The following is a 19,561-nucleotide window of genomic DNA, read 5'->3' on the forward strand; positions in this document are numbered from 1 at the left end:
ATATATATATATCAACATATTAATCACCTCTGTTTCAATTCCAACAGTCTATCAATGCAGATAACTCTATTTTTGTTATGTCAGGCTCCTTATAACAGGCTGTGAAATATTTTTTGTGAACAAAGACATTTACAGAAGCTTGTTGTTTCTTATTAATAACAAATAGAATGCTTATTCATGCATTCTTAGGAATCTTTTTCCTCTCATAGGACCCATGTGTTGTTTTCACTCCTTTTTTACTCAAACCAGAAGTGAAATATTTGTTGTGATGAGAATTGATTTTTTGTCATGTATTCTATTTACTCAATGATTTCATACTGTATTGAACAATATGTAACATTGTTAATAAATCCCTTCCAGATGCATACTGTAATAGCTTGTCTTTATACCTTGTATGTTTATTTGTTTGTTTACGATAAACTGAAGTTTAAAATTGCATTCATAATATCATAATTTGGACTTAATGCTGTTCTAAACAAAACTGTACAGACTACAGAGCAAGTAAAAATCTATGCTGTAGGCTATGCAGGATATATGCAATAAATATGAATAAATGAAATAAAATACAGATGAAAGGCGTTTGTAAATGCTTATTGATATTTTATGTCAGTGGATTTTGTTGTTAAAGAATTAGCTCTACCAGTACGCTCTAAAAACGCTCAAAAACAGAAGTGAACAAATCGTTCAGTCCAATTGCAGAGCTGCTCGCGATGCTTTTTAGGAAACGCAGCCCCAAACCTGTTGCGCAACGGTTCAACCAATTAATTGAAATGATACAAAAATGACAACAAAATAAATAAGAATAAAACAAACAAACAGATGAAAAAAAAACAGCTAAAACCAGCCTTGGCTGGTCTTAGCTGGTTTTAGCTGGTCTCCCAACCTGGCCAGCTAAGACCAGCCTGACCAGCTAAGGAAGTGGCCAAAACCCCTCTAAAACCAGCCTGCTGACCAGCCTAGACCAGGCTGGATGACCAGCTAAAACCAGCCAACCAGCTTAGACTGGTTTTAGCTGTTTTTTTTTTCAGCAGGGAAATGGACCAATCTAGTACAAAAAGTGTTGTGTTCTCATAGCTTTCTTTGAATATTTTACTGAGGTCATATATTCAAGTAATTTTACATTTCTTTTAAGTTTGAAACTTTGCATTTGTGAATGTACAATTATCTTAGGAATATAATTAAATGTGTAATAAAACATACATTTCTTATGTGGGAGCTAAAGGGTTAATACATAATCCATGACGTCAGACTACAGAAGACGTCGCTGTGGTAGTGTGGGACCTCTTCTGCCGGTATAATTTCACATTGCAAAGGTTTGGATGTAATTTATACTATGTATTTTTATTTTGTGGATTTATATGTGTATACATTAAAGCGAAGGACACGAACTGTGCTTCAGCTGGGAGTGTAATGGGCAGTGTATTGGTTTGTTTACCTCATCAGCTGTGTGGCAGCTAAACTGAGTAACGTTAGCAGCTGTTTAACGATAAGATATGAAACTATTTTGCGCTTTATTCTGCGTACTTTGACTTAGGCCATCTACAAAATTACGTAATACTGTCATATTACATAAGATATACAACCACAGTGCACTGTAACAGTTACAATGCGCATGCTATTTAGTCAAATATGTAGCGCCCAGCATTGCAGCACCAATGAAGACACTCCACATTATGAATGAAAGCCTCTTTGCCAACTCCGGGTCTGTGTTTTTACATTTTCCATCAGGCCTTGCCCTCATCCCGAAGTGTGTTCACAAGAGTCGCAGCCCTGCATTTCAAAACAGAAGACGAGTATTTCGCCATGAACTCTGACATGGATGGTGAGACACTGGGTGGAATCAGCATGTGGATTCATCTACAGCACACAGCACATCTACAGATTGATCTTTTTGAAACTGACAGTTGATAAGTACAGATTGATTCAAAAATACACTATTTAACATAATAAATAACATATGGGGGGATTTTTGTTCCTTTTCCTTCCAAAAGCAAGTTTTAGATGCATAATATTTTGGAATGTACAGCATTACATTGTAAAGAATGTCTCCATGAATTTATATTTAACAAATATCAATAACACAACATATACAAACAATTTATATACACACTGTACATATTCATACACAGACAAACAATCTACAAATATGCATACAGGTACATACATACTATAAATACGACACACAATATTTACATAGTGCATATATAAATTCAATAGATAAAATTGTGGATAAAATCGATAAATTGTGAAATTACTAACAAATAATAATATTTAAATGCATATAAATTCAAATCTTTATTATCCTTGATTTTAGGAATATATACCTTTCCAACTAAAATGACATTTTAATAAAGATTTTGTGTATGATCACCCTCAAATTATTTTATTTGAATTCCATGGTAATTAAATGCCTAGTATAGCTAACCATTTTGCTATGTTCAATCAACAGGCAACAACGAAAAGGCAATACCAAAATAAATGCATAATGTCTTCTTATCTGAACATAAGCATTTTCCAACATTATATTTCTTTCTTTCTTTCTTATTAATAATAAGCGTTAAAGGTGCCATAGAATGCAAAAAATCACTTTTATAAGGTGATTGAACACTTTTTCAGTGACTCCGAGATTGCAAAGTGTGTAACTCTTAAGTTCATCTTCCAGGTGACATAGAAAATCAGGTGGAGTTGGAGGAGAAGACCAGACTTATAAACCAGGTCCTTGAGTTGCAGAATACTCTTGAGGGTAAGTAACCCGCACTGCATGTTTTGTCACATAACGTTAACTAATGCTGGGTTCTTTAACCTTTTATTATATTATAAAACGAGCATTAATTTCTGTCTCTTTCTTGTTTTGATAGATCTCTCAGCTCGGGTGGATGCAGTAAAAGAAGAAAATCTGAAGTTAAAATCAGAGAATCAGGTTCTTGGGCAGTACATTGAAAACCTCATGTCGGCATCTAGCGTATTTCAGACCACTGACTCCAAGAGCAAACGGAAGTAAGAGGGCATCCTCTCTCCCAGAATCCCTTGTGTAGACGGCAACCCCACGCAGATAAACCCTTGCCATATCAGCTCATTTAAACTTTCCACTAGGATTCATTTGATCCTTATGCCACTAAAATTATAAATGTTTACATTTATTTTATTTATCAGTATTGTTCTTTAACGTTTCATCTTCAACAACTTTATTAAACATGTTACATACTAAATCATTTTATAAATATATTTACTTGTTAAACTAAGACTTTATATGTTGTTTTGCAGTTTTTTATGTTCAGACAGGGTATGATATTAATATTATTTGTAATATTTTAAATTGTTTTGTCTCACTAAACAAATTGATAATTGATTAAAAATTTCATATGTATTTTGTATTTAATTTTATATTTTTGCTTTCTAGATGAGGGTACGGCTGTGATGCCATGACAGTTGCTCTCTCCCGCTGAGCTGTTTGTCTGTATCAGCACTGATTATACTCATGTTGAGAGAAAACATTTCAGGCCATTCTGATCAGGGAGTGAAATTTAGACCCTTTCCTTGGTGCTATCAACAGAAGGGAGTTCTCTGGCATGCGTCACATCTGTGCCTCTGAATATCTCAGCGTATTAGTTGTGTTTGAATGTGTAGAATCTTACCATTGTGTGGTATTACAAATGCCAGTTTTAATTAAAATAAATATAATTTGCTGTGCTGCGAGTCAGTCTTTAGGCCCCTGTGGTGGTTTGCTTCTCGTTCAGTCACCTCACTTCATCTGGGATTCAAGTCTACACATATTCCACCTGAGTTTGGAGGATTGCTCCACCTGCTCTCGTCAGAGGAGTGAGGAACTGAGTAGAGTAGCATTGTCTTTTTCTCCTCCACTCTTGCTTTAAATTGTGAATCTGAATGTGTGTCTGTCTCTTTCACAGGGTTACCAAAGGTGTTCGGAAGGACAAATCAACTAGTGTTTAAACATGCAGTACGAGTAAGCGAACCCAGAATTAAAGCTGAAATGTGTAGGCCTACTTTTTTGTTAAACATTTCCTATTCTGGCTTGATTAATTGGCAGGTTGATGTTTTTAGTAAGTGTGAACATTAGTGTAATCAAGTCTTATACAGTAGCACTGGGCAGGATTATCTGTTTGTCTGACCAATGAAAGATGAGAAGAGTTCTTTTTTTATTTATTAAAATTAATTTTGCAATTCCACTTGATGATGCTAGGGATGAAGAAATAAAAATAGAATATGATATGAGCAGAAAAGATCAGAATAATGATGCCATGACAAGTTGTATGTTGGTATTACTGCCATTTATTGATTTACTGACAAAGTCAAATATTTTCAGTAATTCAGTATAATATGAAACATTGTCAAATCCCATATGTGTGGTCCTTTTTTGCAACACAAAAAATAAAATAAATAAAATAATTTAGAAAAAATGAATAAATCAAAACATTCATGGGCCACAATAAACAACAGTGTAAAAACTTTTTCCGCTCTCACATTGATGAGGAAACATCCTGTAATTCAGTATTAGGTTGCACCTCAAGATGGCACACAGCAATGACAGTCCTTCAAGCATAGGGACGTTCCTTTTCAGACCAGCAGCATGCGCTGTTGTCCACAGCAGGAGGTATTACATGTTACCATGTGGATCAAATTTCTCCTCTCTCCTCAGCTCATCAAACTTTAATAAAGATCTGTCAGAGAAAGAGACGTGACTTTTAAGCAAACCTTAGATACGGTGTCACAGCTGCAAACAAGGCTATTGAAAACTATCAGTGGGTTACAGGATTCACAACAAGGCTGTTCCTCAAAAAGGCCATTTAATTTAGTTACACAGAAATATCAATAAAATGGTGACTGATAGTGACTACAATGGAAAACATACCCTGCGTCCCAATGTGGATACTATCCACCCTATCTGCCCTAAATAGTACTGAAAATGACTAATATCACATAGAATTTAGGATGGATAGTGATATAGTGATAGTGAGGGTAACTTAATGGCATCTACTGAAATACTGTGAATGAATTTCCAAGAATTTTGCTAAACATATTCAAATTAGACATATCTGATGACAGATACACTTGGCCCTTTCATTGTTAAGCATTGCTGGGTTGATCTCCTAAATAAAAAAAGTGGACAACTTAAATTTTCTGTTGTAGGGAAAATCTTGAATTCTAAAATACACTTTTTTTTTTTTTGCACAGTAAATTACACATTTACAATTTTTAAGTAAATAGATGTACCTGCACTGTTAGTATTTATGAATTTAATAATAAAAACAGTTAAATGAACAGATTTAAAGGGGTCATATGATGCGATTTCATTTTTTCCTTTCTCTTTAGAGTGTTACAAGCTCTTGGTGCATAAAGAAGATCTGTAAAGTTGCAAAGACTAAAGTCTCAAATCCAAAGAGATATTCTTTATAAAAGTTAAGAGTTAGCCACACCTACCTAAAACGGCTCGTTCGAACACGCCCCCACATACCTACCTCACTATGTGGGAAGATTTGCATAAAGCCGCCCAAATGTTCACGCAAAGAAAGAAAGCATAACTTTTATTCTCGCTGTAGTATTGTTGACACTGCAGCCATGTCGTGAAGACGCTGTGTGCTTCGTTGTGAAAGCGAAACCACTTTGTTTGGTCTTCCAAAAGAGGACGATATCCGCTTCGCCATGCCTAGAGCTGATCTGTGCTGGTCGCTGAGGAAATACATCAACTTAGTGCTGTGGATCACCGGATATGCTTTCACCGTTTTCACCGCTCCTTCGCCAGGACCGCCGTTCTCGACCCCGCCGCCTCAGCTCACTCTTGCCCGGCCTCAGCTCACGGTAAGCCGGGGCTTTCGCTCACGCTAGGCCGCTGTGTGCTTCGTTGTGAAAGCGAAACTACTTTGTTTGATCTTCCAAAAGAGGACGATATCCGCTTCGTCATGCCTAGAGCTGATCTGTGCTGGTCGCTGAGGGAATACATCAACTTAGTGCTGTGGATCGCCAGCACATTTTATGGAGGACTGTTTACTGATCCTGGAAGAGTAACGTTAGACTAAAATGCCGGCAGTTCTGACTCACGTAAGTACGTTTTCATTTAAAGGATTTGCCACTGATGATTCAAACGCGAGTTTTGGGCAGTGTGGAGTAGCACTTGTTGTTTGTCATTTCTCTGATCACAAATGCAGACAGGGTTTTATGTTTACGCAGCTCGATGCAATGCAACGCGTAAAAAGACAGTATAAGTCATTATAATCAGTAATTATGTCCCCACTGGATGCAACAAATGCCTCGTTTGTAATGGGTTTTAATGTTTATGTCTCGTCGCTCCGGCCGGACACGGCATCAACACAGTATGGTGAGGGGCGTAACATTTCCGTCTCACGCTTGAGGTATTCGGCCAATCACAACGCACTGGATAGCTGGCCAATCAGAGCACACCTCGCTTTTTCAGACCGATGAGCTTTGTAAAAATCAACGCGTTTCAAAAAGGCGGGGCATAGAGGAGAAACAATAATGTACAGTATGTGGAAAATAATGTGTTTTTTTAACTTTAAACCGCATAAACACATTTCATTACACCAAATACACAAAATAATGTTCTTTTTAGAAGCATCATATGACCCCTTTAAACAGGACGGCTTACCTTTTTCGGATCCATGTTGAATTTCTTCCTGCCCATGGCCACATGCCGACAAAATGCTAATTTAGAATATACAATTTGGACTAACTCTTGAAGACCTAATTCAAGTTGCTGTGCTTATATAAAGGCAAGAAATGAACGAAATATGTTGAAACTGAAAAGTGACTTATCAAAATCAAGCACTGAATGGTCAATAAAATAAAATATTAAAGTTTTCTGAATAAAAAAATATCAATAAGAAAGAATAACAACAATTGTGGGCCATTTCTGCCAAAGTGTTATTGATAATGACAATCTACCCAAACATATACTGCAATAAAATCCATGATTTATAACAATATGAAAATGTAAGATAATATGTTTCACATGAAGAAAAATACTTTAAATGATTAGCTGGCGAATGCTAAACTAGCTTAGCATTGTTTTAATAAAAGACCCAATAAACCACCCTAACAAGCCCTACGAGTGCTTTACTGGTTTTGTTTGTCATACAGAGGCCTTATGACCTCTTCCTTACTTCCATTTGATTTACTGTAAGACTGAAACACTTCACATGTGCTAATAAACCACTTTTCCTTTCTGTATTTCCCTGGAGAAATGTCAACAAAACTGGGTTGGGTCTGATTTTTTTTTTATATCTTCATTGCATTTCTGTGAGTTACAGCTTACTCATGTCAGCATAGCTTTCTCTGAATTAGTGACTGTTAGCTCAAGCCCTTCCCAATTAGGTGAGGCCTGTTTCTAAGGGTTATTTATAGATGATATTAATGTGGTTCACCTCACTGAGAAGGACCCAGACATCAGAATCAGAGTGAACAAGGAGTCGCATGGCCACTATTTCTCCTAATGCTCCATCCACTTCTCCCTCAGCCATTCCATTCTTGAAAGACCCTAAGAAAACAGACATCTGTGACATCACAAATTAAACAGAAACCACCTGACCTCTTTCAATCGACAAGATTGCATGATAGGTGCTTTAAACCACGTTTTGATGCTGGTTTTCACACTCACACACATCCTGGTCTCAAGACAATGGCCAAGCATGCTCACATTTTTACATAACCACATTTGAGCTCATGTTTCTTACTGCGGTTTGTCCAAAGGGATGAAAAAAAGCGAGTGTGTGTATTACAGGTAAGCTGTCTGATGTGTCTGCTGATGTGTCTGATAAGCTTGTTTGATCATTAACATCCATAAAATACAATGTCATGGCTGATGCGCCATTAAATTAGATCCAGAAATCAGTAATGCTTGTTTATTATAGAGTTATTTAAAAAAACATTTTAGTGGTTGATTCTAAAACCAGCTAGATTTCCTGATTCTTAATAATTGTAATAAAGTTTAGATTTCTGTTTCTTCCAGTAACAAGTCCTATACAGTCTCTTATGCTCACCAAAACTGCATTTATTTGATTAAAAATCACAATAAAAGCAGTAATATTGTGAAATAGCATTACAATTATTATATTTTAATATATTTTAAAACAATTTATTTCTGTGATGGAAAAGCTGAATTTTCAGCAGCCATTACTCCAGTCCTCAGTGTCAAATGATCGTTTGGAAGTCATTTTAAAATACTGATTTGGTGTTTAGGAATCATTTCTTATTATTATCAATGTTGAAAACAGTACTACTACTTAATATTTTTGTTGAAACTGTGATTTTTTTTTTTTTGATGAATAGAAAGTAAAAAAAATAACTAAATTTATTTGGAATACATTTGTATTCCTTTTGTAACTGCCACTTTTGATCAATTTAATGCATCCCTGCTGAATAAAAGAATAATATCTTTCAAAAAAACCTTTGAATGGTAGTGTACAAATTCAAACAAATGTAAACATGACAAAAGTAATGACTTGAGTTTCAGGGAGTGAGAACCACACTAATTAAGCAAATGAGAGAAACGTTAGAACAATTTCACCTGAGTCACAAGTCTTACTGACCAGTTCAAATGAAAGCACATGTCACAATGAAAAAAAAAAAAAAACTTTCTTTTGCCAGGTGCAATAGATTCAGTACTGGTTCAAGAAGCATGCTGTCATAGATTCACTACACTCAGTGCTCCACACTAGTGGAAAAATGCAGCCATTCAAGAACTGTTAATGAAACCGACATCACGAAAACCATTCAGCTCTTTAATGGAAAAAACCAAACCAGTTCTGAACCGGTTTTTGATACCCAAACCTAAAACTTGTGTTAACAGACATGTGTTCACAAGCCACGCTGGCCAACTCATTTTAGAGCTTCCTGTAATTATCATGATTATCGACACAGCTAGTTTTACAACAACTCATTTCTAACTATCATCACATCTTAGTTCACTGACAAACAAATGATTGCACTTCATCTATATGTATTTATGCAAAATCTTACAAATGAGTGACAGAAAAGGAAAGACAAGAAACAGGAAATCAATGATGGTTGAGTACCTATCTGAACAAAGCCATCGGATGAGGTTTTACAGCAGGCTAATTCTCCTCTAGTGACCTTCTCTTTCACAGAGTTCTGTAAAACACAGACATGTACCTGTCAACACTTTATACTTCAATGGAAATGAAAAAAATGGACATATCAGGAAGTATGTACAAAAACCCTCATCTAACAGGTTTGAGGTAAAGTTTGAACTTAAACACGATCTCAAACGCTGCAAAGAACACAAATGTGGTTTTGGGTGTCAGTTTTCTGTTGTCTTAGAAATGTTTACACGGCTAGCATGCACAGGGGCAAGGACCCATCACGACAAGCAAACGAATACAAATGTACACTTAGAAAAAGGGTGTAGTCACATACGTTCTAAGATACAATGCAATGTCTAAAGCTATGACAATACCAACATATTGACACAAACTGAATCCGCCCATTTTTTGTGCAGCTTTGGTTCTGGAAGTATTTAAGGGATTTCAAGTATTTAAGACATTAAAGTGCTTAAGGGTTTAAAAAAAAAAAAAACTATTATACAAACAGTCATGAAGCAAACCAACCAATTCTGGGATGAACAACAATAAAAAAGTGAACTTAAAGATTGTGTGCTTATCATCTTTTATAAAGGAATGAATTACAGTCCCATAAATCATAAAAAATGCTGTAATCAGATAAAAGATATCAACACAATATAAAACTATCAGGGAGTGTACTAAGTAGGGAGACTCAATTAGGTCATTTACAATGTTTCATAGGAGAGCGTGGTCACCACTGAGCTCTTTCTCCCTGATTTGTTGTGATTCTCTGACTGGTGGGTTGTTCTCTTTAGGTTTCATGGGTAGTGTAGACCTTCACCTAGAATTTGGCTGTTAATAATTATTAATTTTTTTAGTGATTCTTTAACAGAACCTCATGGTCTGTCTTCAAAGGTTTGCACTACCCTTCAAATGTTCAAACGTCAAAAGTCAGTAAGATGTTTTTAATACTTTTGTTCAACAAGGATCCAATAAATTGATCAAAAGTGATAGTACAGACATTTTCAAAGTTACAAAAGATTTCTATGTCAAATAAATGTTGTTTTGAGCTTTCTTTTTTATCAAAGAATCCAAAAAGTATAGTATCTCGGTTTCAGTACAGCTGTTCGCTGTTTTGAACACTGATAATTATATGTTATGAAATAATGAAAATTCGGCTTTGCCATCACAAAAATAAATTACATTTTAAAATACATTAAATTAGAAAACAGGTTTTTTAAATGTAATACGTATTTCAACACTATTACTGTTTTTACTGTATTTTTGATCAAATAAATGCAGCTTTGGTAAGCAAACTTCATTCAAAAACAATAAAAAAATCATTCTGTTCTCCCAAACTTTTGAATGGTAGTGTATATAGACCTTTTTTTTACTGATGCTCTTTATTTGCTGAAAGCAGATATGTCACTTTTTGAGCCCTATGATTTTTTTTTAATCACTTTTGGCATGACACTTACATTATTAGGGAGCACCTCCACTGTTGTGTTGTAAAACCTGTCACCATTTGTCTCAATATTGCCAGATCGAAAAAAGTACCTAGAAGTGAGTGGAACAAAAATATAAAAACATTAAATCAGTCAATGGAAGATTCACTGTATGTCTATTTGTGTCAACACATTGTTTTTGCTATCTGAGTTGAAATGTTTCTAATGCCACAGATGCAGTTGATAGTTACAAACTACAAAATGAATAGGTGGTTTTGTAAGTTATGTATGTAGCTTAAACAATCCCTTGTTTCTGTAGCATCAGTGGAATTTGTTTAACAAGTCAAAGAGTCGGTCTGCTGCATTTCAAAAAACAACCAGGAATTTCTCTGGGCTCATTACATCACTCTTTGTCAAGTGACAGATGCACCCATTACCCATGATTTCATGAAGACGGTAAGTTCAGATGTGAAGTTAAGTGAGAAAGTTCAGATTTCTTTACAACACCTTCCTCAAATGTCAACTAACCACATTTAGATCTTAACTTAGTTTTTGGGAAGCTGTAAAATGGAATCAAATTAACTCCTATGTGTGTGCTTAAAGGCAATTTAGAAGGATTGCGGTCACCATGTGTTCAGCTCCTAAACAAACATATAAGTATAAGTATAAAATATCCTGCTCAGAGGAACTGAAACAGAAGCCATTGGTTCACATTCTTTCAGCAGGGCAAACTCACAAGGAGACAGCTGGGTACATTTACACTGCCATTGGGTTTTTACTTCTATTTATATATCCACGTAAAGAGATATTTACAATGCATACTATAAGTAAACTCCCCTAAACATATCAAGCCATATCGAGTTTACTTTCACAGATAAAGGGATAGGTTACCCAAAAATATGCCTGTGTGGCTTTCTGCAGAACACAAAAGAAGATTTTAAACGACACTGGACTTCACTGAATAAAAATGGTAACACTTTTCAAAATATCCTATTTTTGAGTTCTGCAAAAGAAATAAAGTCACACAGTTTTGTAATGACATGAGGGTAAATGATGACTGAATTTTCATTTTCTGTTGATACACAAACTGGATATACATGCTGGAACTTTAACAAGATTGCCTGTTACACTTTGTATACTCATCAAATTAATGTTCTGTACTGGTGTCTCACCCTTTGACAGCTTGAGGTGTGGTAAAAGTAATGAGAATGTAATCTCTTCTTTTAGGTGTGAGGCCCCAGAAGAAGTCGTCTCCGTTGTAAGCTCTCTCCAGAGTGTGAGACAGATATTTCTCTATACTGCTGCTGAGTTCTGCTGGCGGGTTATAGTGGCCTTTGAACAGCACTTGATTTCCAAAGTCTTTATCCTGTAATCACATAAAGATATACACAGATATACACATAAGTGCTGTTCCAAAACCTAGTGAGCTGACTTGCTGTATATTGTCTACACAGATTTATAACTGAAATAGAACCTAATAAGTGAGTGATTTGGAACGCTCTACATAGGTATCATGTGAAGTACACAAAAAAACTATTTGGGAGTCCTGTCACTTCGGTTGGTCTGGCTGTTGATTTAGTGACAGGATCCTGTGTTGTATTGTCCTTTCTTGTCCTTGTGTGAGTGTAAGAGTTCAGGGATTGTTCTCTGGGCACTGCATTCTTTTGTATATGTATTTGTTTTCCGTACATTTCTGCCATATGTACATTAACTGACAGGCACCACTGATAAGATACCACTAAATATTGTAGAAACTTAATTTGCTGTAAAGTTGCTTTGCAACGATTTGTATCGTGAATTGAATTGAATGTATTGTGTTTGGGGCTTGGTGTCTGGATCCTGATAATCCTGTCTACTTTGATTTCAGTCCTGGGATCCTGACATTCAGGCTCCGGGCACTTTCGTCTGTCTTGAGTCTTGTTTTCTGTAGAGTACACGCTTATGTTTATATTCATTTGCTGTGTGCTCTTCTGTCTTGAGACTGGGTTTGGTGGTTTTTATGTTGATTTTTAATTTTTTGTTAATAAAGACCTTTTGAATACAGTTTAGATGTTCTGCATTTTGGTTCCTGACAAAAACTAGCTAGCTTTTAATTTTTTTTTTTCTGGACACATTGGGAACTTTGTTTTGCAGCACTTTTAATGGGACTGTTTCTTTAAAGGTGAAGTGTGTAATTATCTTGGACATTAAAATCCTTCCTAATTGCCCTGTTTATTTTTCAGAGGGAACTACATGTTACACTACACTGGTTGGATGACTTCCCAAAATAGATAACAAATGTACATGCAAAAAAAAAAAAAAAACACCAGAAATGAGACACTTCAGCTTTAAGATGAATCACATGAGTTGTGTTATTACGAATTTGTAAGTCATTATGGAAATAGAATGTGCTAATATAAATAATGTAAATGTCCTGTTTGCAATGCAGATAAGCTGTTGTCTACCCCTACAGACCCATAGTACTGTTGGAGAGTTTAGGTGGCCACTATTCTACTAGAAATTCATCTTGCATTATACTATTATAGTTTTATTCATATTTTGAATAGGTTTTCATTTTTTTATTCCCCATTTTCATTTTAAATTTAGTTAAAGTATTATTAAGTTTGTTGTGTTTTTTTTCATTTTTATTAGCTTATTTTTTATATTTAGTTTTTATAAACGTTTTATAATTGTAGGTTTTTTTTATTCATTGAACTAAACGTTAAACTAAATGAAAATGAGAAATTTTGCCTTGGCAACTAGCTGAAATAAAACAAGTGTTTTATTTATTTATGTATTTACATTTTTTTATTTCAGTTAATGTTTTTTATTTCAAGTAACTTTGTTTTTATGGTTTCAGTTTTAGTTTTAGTTAACTAAAACGAGACCTTAGCACATATTCATATGAAAATCTTCATACAAGGAAGAGGAAGTTTGAATTACCTTTAGGTTTTGAATTTTACCGGGCAGTGAGGAATGCAAACCGACATGCTGAAACAGGGAGGGTTTGTAAGCTCTCTTCAGTCGGGCCTTCTCATTATTGCAGTGTTTCTAAGTGCAATGAATTATAACAATAAACAATGAAATGTCTTACACCAATCTCACAAACAAATAAATAACAAAGTAAATATTATATTCAAACTTACTAAATCTTTCTCTGGGTTACACACTTTAACCCACAGGATGTGATCGAGCAGCCAATCGATTGGCTTGTCTTTGTGAAACATCAGGAAGAACTCCACAATCATTGGCAGATCTGATGTGCGGAAAAGCTTGCCTAGAATATGAAAAATGAGCGATATACTCAATTTCATGCTAGGACACAAATAGATTTGGTCATAGTAAACAGTATCTATGGGAGCTGTGAGACACTGACAATGTTCATTGAAATCTGATGCTACTCTGAGAAAACCTGGTTGATTCTTTGAATAATCAAGAGGATCTGAACTGAATTATTTTAAAGGCAAATATGTAAATAAGCAAATGCTAGCAGAAGCTGTGTTTTTTTAACAAAGAGGGCTCATATTTCCTTCCTTTTCATTTCTGACCCTCTTGACACTGACTAATAAAAGATATCTCATCGCTACTGTAAAAATAAAGACCATAAAATTGCATTCACAACTGAGACTGCACGACTAACAATGAACAACTGGTCCAGGTGTACAAATAGCAAAACAGCAGACAAATGAAAGAACTGACCAAACAGAAATGGTGGGAGAGAAGAGAATGAGAGAGGTTAGAAAAAGACAGGACATCAATGAACGGAGAGGACAAGACACTGACCAATGAATCCCAGCTGGGAAAACTCCAGGAAAAGCCACTCCTCGGAAAGCACCTGCTCTATATATTTTTTCATGGACTGAAAGAATCCTTGCTTTGCTACAATATCATCCTCAAGCTGAAACACATATGCACAGACTCAGATTGATAAAGGCAATGAAACATAGAGCTAACATTGAGTTGTATGACAGTGTCTTTGGCATTACCTGGACGTAGTATGTGCCCTTAGACTGCGCATACAGCATGAGGAAACTGTAGTCAAGGTTCTGCTTGGTCCTCCATCTATGATCAGTAAAACATGCTTCACAATTAAGACACCGTCTATTTCAAGTTACATTTGCACAAGAGGTGAATCTCTAACCTGACTCGCTCCTTGGGGTCTCCAAACGTTTCCTTCAGGATACTAAAGTCTGGGTAATAGTGAGGAGATGGAGAGATCACCTCTATCACTCCGGATCTGACAGCATCTGGGAGACTACACAGAGTCAAATACACAGTTACTTGCACAGCGAGTTTAAAGATCTCTCATGAAGCAGACGAGTAAATAATGAAACACTCACTTGGTCTGTACAGTCTGGACAACAGCATTCACAAATGTTGCATTTGTCTAAGAGAAGAATGAAAATACTTATCAATGAAAATAACAAAGAACACTATCGTTCAAAAGTTTGGGATCATTAAGATTTTTTGGTAACACTTTATTTTAAGGTGTCCTTGTTACACATGTTACATGTACTTACTATTATAATTACTATTAATTATGCATAATTACATGGAAGTAACCCTAAGCCAAAACCTAATCCTAACCCTAACCATGTAGTTAATTAATATTACTCAGTACTTAAATGTATAATTACACTGTAACAAGGACACCTTAAAATAAAGTGTAACCTATTTTCTTTAAAGAAATTAATACTTTTATTAAGCACGGATGCATTAAATTGAATACAAGTGACAGTGAATACATTTAAAAGTTACAAAAGATTTCTATTTCAAACAATTGATGTACTTTCTATTCATCAAAAAATGAATTACAATTTCCACAAAAATATTAAGCATCGAATTTTTTTTTTAATATGCAACAAATCAGCATCTTTGAGTGATATCTGATGGATCATATGACAATGAAGACTGGAGTAATGGCTGCTGAAAATTCAGCTTTGCATATTACATATTAACAAATCGTACTGATTCCAAACTTTTCATCGGTAGTGTACTGTATATTGTAAATAACTTTTGGGTACATTGATTGAAATAAAGTTAAAATCAGGAATAAAGACGAATCTGCACACCTTCAGGCCAAAAGTTCAAGATCAGTAGAACATTTATGCATGTTGTGACACATTTTTGTTACAACTAATTGTATTAAATGAGCCCACAGATTCGCATTAGTTCAGATCAGCCAGAGAAAAGATGCCTACATGACTTTTTTGTAAACAAAAATCTGTGAAAGCATTAGGAAGCAGGAACTTTTCTGTGTGTACAACACCATCAAAATCCCTGGTTAAAAATCAGACTTATCTCATAAAACTTAGTTCAGATCAGCCAGAGAAAAGATGCCTACATGACTTTTTTGTAAACAAAAATCTGTGAAAGCATTAGGAAGTAGGAACTTTTCTGTGTGTACAACACCATCAAAATCCCTGGTTAAAAATCAGACTTATCTCATAAAATCAAATGGCTTGACAGGAAAGAATTAAGGAATGAACTGATATAGAACCATAAAGTTTGATGCAACCTTACAAGAGCAATAAAACAGATAAAGCCAGGAGAGACATATGAGAACAAAGAGCACAAGTAAATGGTTACCTCGGCAACAAAGACTACAATGACAATATCTTTCCTCTCGGCAGTTGAAAGGTCATATAGGAGTGACTGGAGTGTGTTCACTAGATAACTCTGTTTCTGCCTGTGCACGGTTGGTACTCCTAACACCAGAGACACTGCGTAAACAGTTAAAACTGTGTGTCAGCTTGTCTTCCTATGGTGACTGCATTACTGTGGTTGTGTGTAAAAGTGTATAAAACTGACAAAGTAAAAGAAACATTATGATAGCATATGTTCAATAATTAAATAAAACATCATAATACAATATATCATGTTAGATTTGCTGGAAAAAGAAGAGGGTTTTTAAGGGTTAATTAGGCTTTCAAATAAAATGCTGCAGCTGTGATGCTTTGCTGCTTTCATGACACTCAGCAGGTGTATAAACAATATTTGCAGTGTAACAGCAGCTATAGCTGATTTAAGAGACACACGAAAGCAAAGAGCAAAATTCAGTATGCAAAGAGGTATAGAAAAGAAGGCCAATCAGAATTAAGTATGTAAATATTACAATGATATCATTGCTTGTGGTTACATTTTGTGGATTGGAGATTTAGGTCTTAGTTTCTTATGCAAAAGATACACTTGTTTTTTTTCCCCTTAATAGAAGTTTAACACAGTAAGACATCAATATTACTTATGACAAGTATGTTTAAATCAAATTCAATTGCTACATTGCAAGCACTGTAACAATACAATCACAAAAAATGATAATGGGAGACAGACCTCCAGTGCGTCGCTGCCCCAGATGAACGATGGGTTTCAGACTGCCCTCATGCTCCTTCAGGTGAGGCAAGTAGATGTGTGCATTAGGCTGCGAAGGCAACAAGCGCCGAAGGACCCTCTCTTCTAATAAAGCTAAAATGGCAGATAAAATACTGAATAACTGAACAGACACGAATATTACAGCAAGAAATGTGCTTGGACTCACCTGAGGAGTTACTGATTGTGAGATTCGATGGAGCAATGCTGCGGTTTTGAAGTTGACCAAGCACTTTAAGCAGCTCTTGTGATAAGACCTCCCCTCGTTGTTCTGCCCGCAGTAACCTCTCATAGACCAAATGCAGCTGCGATGGCAAGTTATCTGATACACAGAGTGCCAGTCATCACTTGATGTGAATTAAAGGGATATTTCAGGGCTGAAAACAAGTTAAGTTAAGCCTTGCAACAGCATTTGTGGCATAATGTTGATCACCACATAAATTAATTACTTCTAAAAAATAATTTGTTTGAAAAAAGGGGAAATCGTGGTTCCTAGAGGAACTTAAAATGGAAATGTGCATATGGTGCAATTTATATCAATCATCATGTTTAATTGCTGCCTACAGAAACTCAAAGCTGCTTTGCCGTGATGCATTTTGTTTTTGTTAGGCATATGATTTCATCTAATTCCTACACTGAAGCGCAGGGTTTTTCAACCATGTTACCTTTATAATACAATATAATATAAGCTAATATGTGACCCTTGAGCACAATACCAGTCATAAGTAGTACGGGTATATTTGTAGCAATAGCCAACAATACATTGTATGGGTCAAAATTATCGATTTTTCTTTTATGCCAAAATCATTAGAATATTAAGTAAAGATCATGTTCCATGAATATATTTAGTAAATGTTCTACCGTAAACAAAACCTAATTTCTGATTAGTAATATGCATTGCTAAGAACTTCATTTGGAAATATTTAAATGCAATTTTCTCAATATTTAGATTTTTTTTGCACCATCAAATTCAAGATTTTCAAATAGTTGTATCTCGGCCAAATATGGCCCTATCCTAAAAAATCATGCATCAATGGAAAGCTTATTTATTCAGTTTTCATGTGACGTATAAATCTCACTTTCAAAAAGCTGGCCCTTATGACTGGTTTTGTGGTCCAGGGTCACATAAAATTTCACTTGAGATGTCACATTGCAATTTATCAACATTTTATTGTTTTATTAAAACATTATTGCTCTAACAGATTGTTAACAATATTTAAAAACCAGAAATCACCTTTTTAAAATGTTCGTTCATCTTTTGTAGTATTTACTGACTTACTGACATGAAAAAACAAACAAATATGTGACCCTAGACCACAAAACCAGTCATAAGGGTCTTTTTTTTTTTTTAAATGGAGCTTTATACATTCTGAAAATATTCTGAAAGCTGAATAAATAAGCTTTCCATTGATGTATGGTTTGTTAGAATAGGACAATATTTGGCCGAGATACAACTATTTGAAAATCTGGAATCTGAGGGTGCAGAAAAATCTAAATATTGAGAAAATCGCCTTTAAAGTCCTTAGCAATGCATATTACTTATCAAAAATGTAGTTTTGATATAATTACGGTAGGAAATGTACAAAATATCTTTTGTTCGGCGTACAGGAAGCTGACATTGCACGTCTGACAGGTTGACAACTGATTGAGGACTAACTAAAGAAATAACTAAACATGTCATGTCATAGAATCTCTCAAAAATTCATCTCTCAACAACTCCTTCAAGTCCAAAATGTCAGTACATAAATTGTCAAACAATAAAACCAAGAAAACTGTTCATAAATGCAAATTCCGAATAATCAATTCGAATATTTCATTGCCATCCTACCTGGCTGATCACGCTCACCTGACTTTGATGTGTGCCATGAGGTTAACATCAACACACATACAAAACCCGCGAAGAAGAACAGTTTGCCATGCCAGGACCTCATCTCATCTCAGTCCACAGAAATACCAGAATACTTGGCTACTATTGAGAAGGCAAAATCCTCAAGATATAACAAGTAAGAAAGGTTAGTTGCTGCTTCTTCCCCGCGACGTCTGGATGAACTGGAAAAATGTCACAATTTGACGAAAATCCTTGTGAAATGCATCCTACTTTCTGAGATCAGGCCAGCTACACGAATAGTCACGAATCGTGTTGTCAGCTGATGCCACACGAGGAACTTCGCTGTAATCCGCTCACACCTCCAAACCGCAGCAGTTCCGTCCTCCACCTGTCCAGCTCATGAATGTTCATCCATCCACGACGACGCGGCTGACATTAGTATTCATTTTCACACATTGCGTTTAAACGTCTGTCAGATTATCTATTTGTTTCAGATTTTGATATAACATTATTATGTGTAGGCTATCTGCTTCAATGTAGGCTAAAGTAGTTTAGAACTATCCCGTGAACTGTAAATTAATGTCGAGCGCTATTAGGCCTACCTAAATAAAAACACATGAACATTTTACATTACGATAAAACGTTATAATTTTTTCAAGTAATAACAAGACAAGAGAACCTTCTAATTCAGTTCTCTTATTTTATAGTGTAATCATGGAAATATAGTACTGGTCACAGTCAGACATTGGTTTGGTTTAAGCTGGTTTATCAGTTTCGCGGAACTGTTCTTCAGGTGTTCTTCATCTGTAAATGTTAATTTAATGGTGACTGTTTGGTTATACATAAGAATGATCTGGAGCTTTCTGACTCGGTGAAGGATTGTATGTGGG

The 19,561-nt window shown here is 35.4% G+C and overlaps 2 protein-coding genes across 3 annotated transcripts; one reads left to right on the forward strand and one right to left on the reverse strand.

The window, feature by feature from the left end:
• The first annotated feature begins 1,235 nt into the window (after positions 1 to 1,235).
• On the forward strand, positions 1,236 to 3,367 carry scocb (short coiled-coil protein b). 2 transcript variants are annotated; one of them, XM_016573559.1, is made up of 4 exons: positions 1,236 to 1,313; positions 1,729 to 1,822; positions 2,663 to 2,743; positions 2,859 to 3,367. In XM_016573559.1, the coding sequence occupies exons 2-4, from the start codon at positions 1,804 to 1,806 to the stop codon at positions 2,999 to 3,001; spliced, it is 243 nt and encodes an 80-aa protein (XP_016429045.1). In that variant the 5' UTR covers positions 1,236 to 1,313; positions 1,729 to 1,803; the 3' UTR covers positions 3,002 to 3,367. The 2 variants fall into 2 exon arrangements, with proteins under 2 accessions (XP_016429045.1, XP_016429046.1); XM_016573560.1 differs by lacking the exon at positions 1,236 to 1,313 and having other exon boundaries at positions 1,723 to 1,822.
• Positions 3,368 to 3,456: 89 nt separating this feature from the next.
• LOC107756453 (alpha-1,3-mannosyl-glycoprotein 4-beta-N-acetylglucosaminyltransferase B-like) lies at positions 3,457 to 18,854 on the reverse strand. Its single transcript, XM_016573556.1, has 15 exons — positions 18,690 to 18,854; positions 17,013 to 17,165; positions 16,808 to 16,939; positions 16,067 to 16,200; positions 14,818 to 14,864; positions 14,619 to 14,732; positions 14,464 to 14,539; positions 14,261 to 14,375; positions 13,624 to 13,754; positions 13,421 to 13,528; positions 11,671 to 11,864; positions 10,532 to 10,610; positions 9,048 to 9,123; positions 7,398 to 7,510; positions 3,457 to 4,679 (listed from the first exon to the last, which is right to left on the reverse strand). The coding sequence occupies exons 1-15, from the start codon at positions 18,772 to 18,774 to the stop codon at positions 4,662 to 4,664; spliced, it is 1,575 nt and encodes a 524-aa protein (XP_016429042.1). The 5' UTR covers positions 18,775 to 18,854; the 3' UTR covers positions 3,457 to 4,661.
• Between the last annotated feature and the right edge of the window lie 707 nt (positions 18,855 to 19,561).

The sequence above is a fragment of the Sinocyclocheilus rhinocerous genome, unplaced genomic scaffold (assembly GCF_001515625.1).
Source record: "Sinocyclocheilus rhinocerous isolate Xijiao unplaced genomic scaffold, SAMN03320098_v1.1 scaffold111, whole genome shotgun sequence".
Classification (NCBI taxonomy): domain Eukaryota; kingdom Metazoa; phylum Chordata; class Actinopteri; order Cypriniformes; family Cyprinidae; genus Sinocyclocheilus; species Sinocyclocheilus rhinocerous.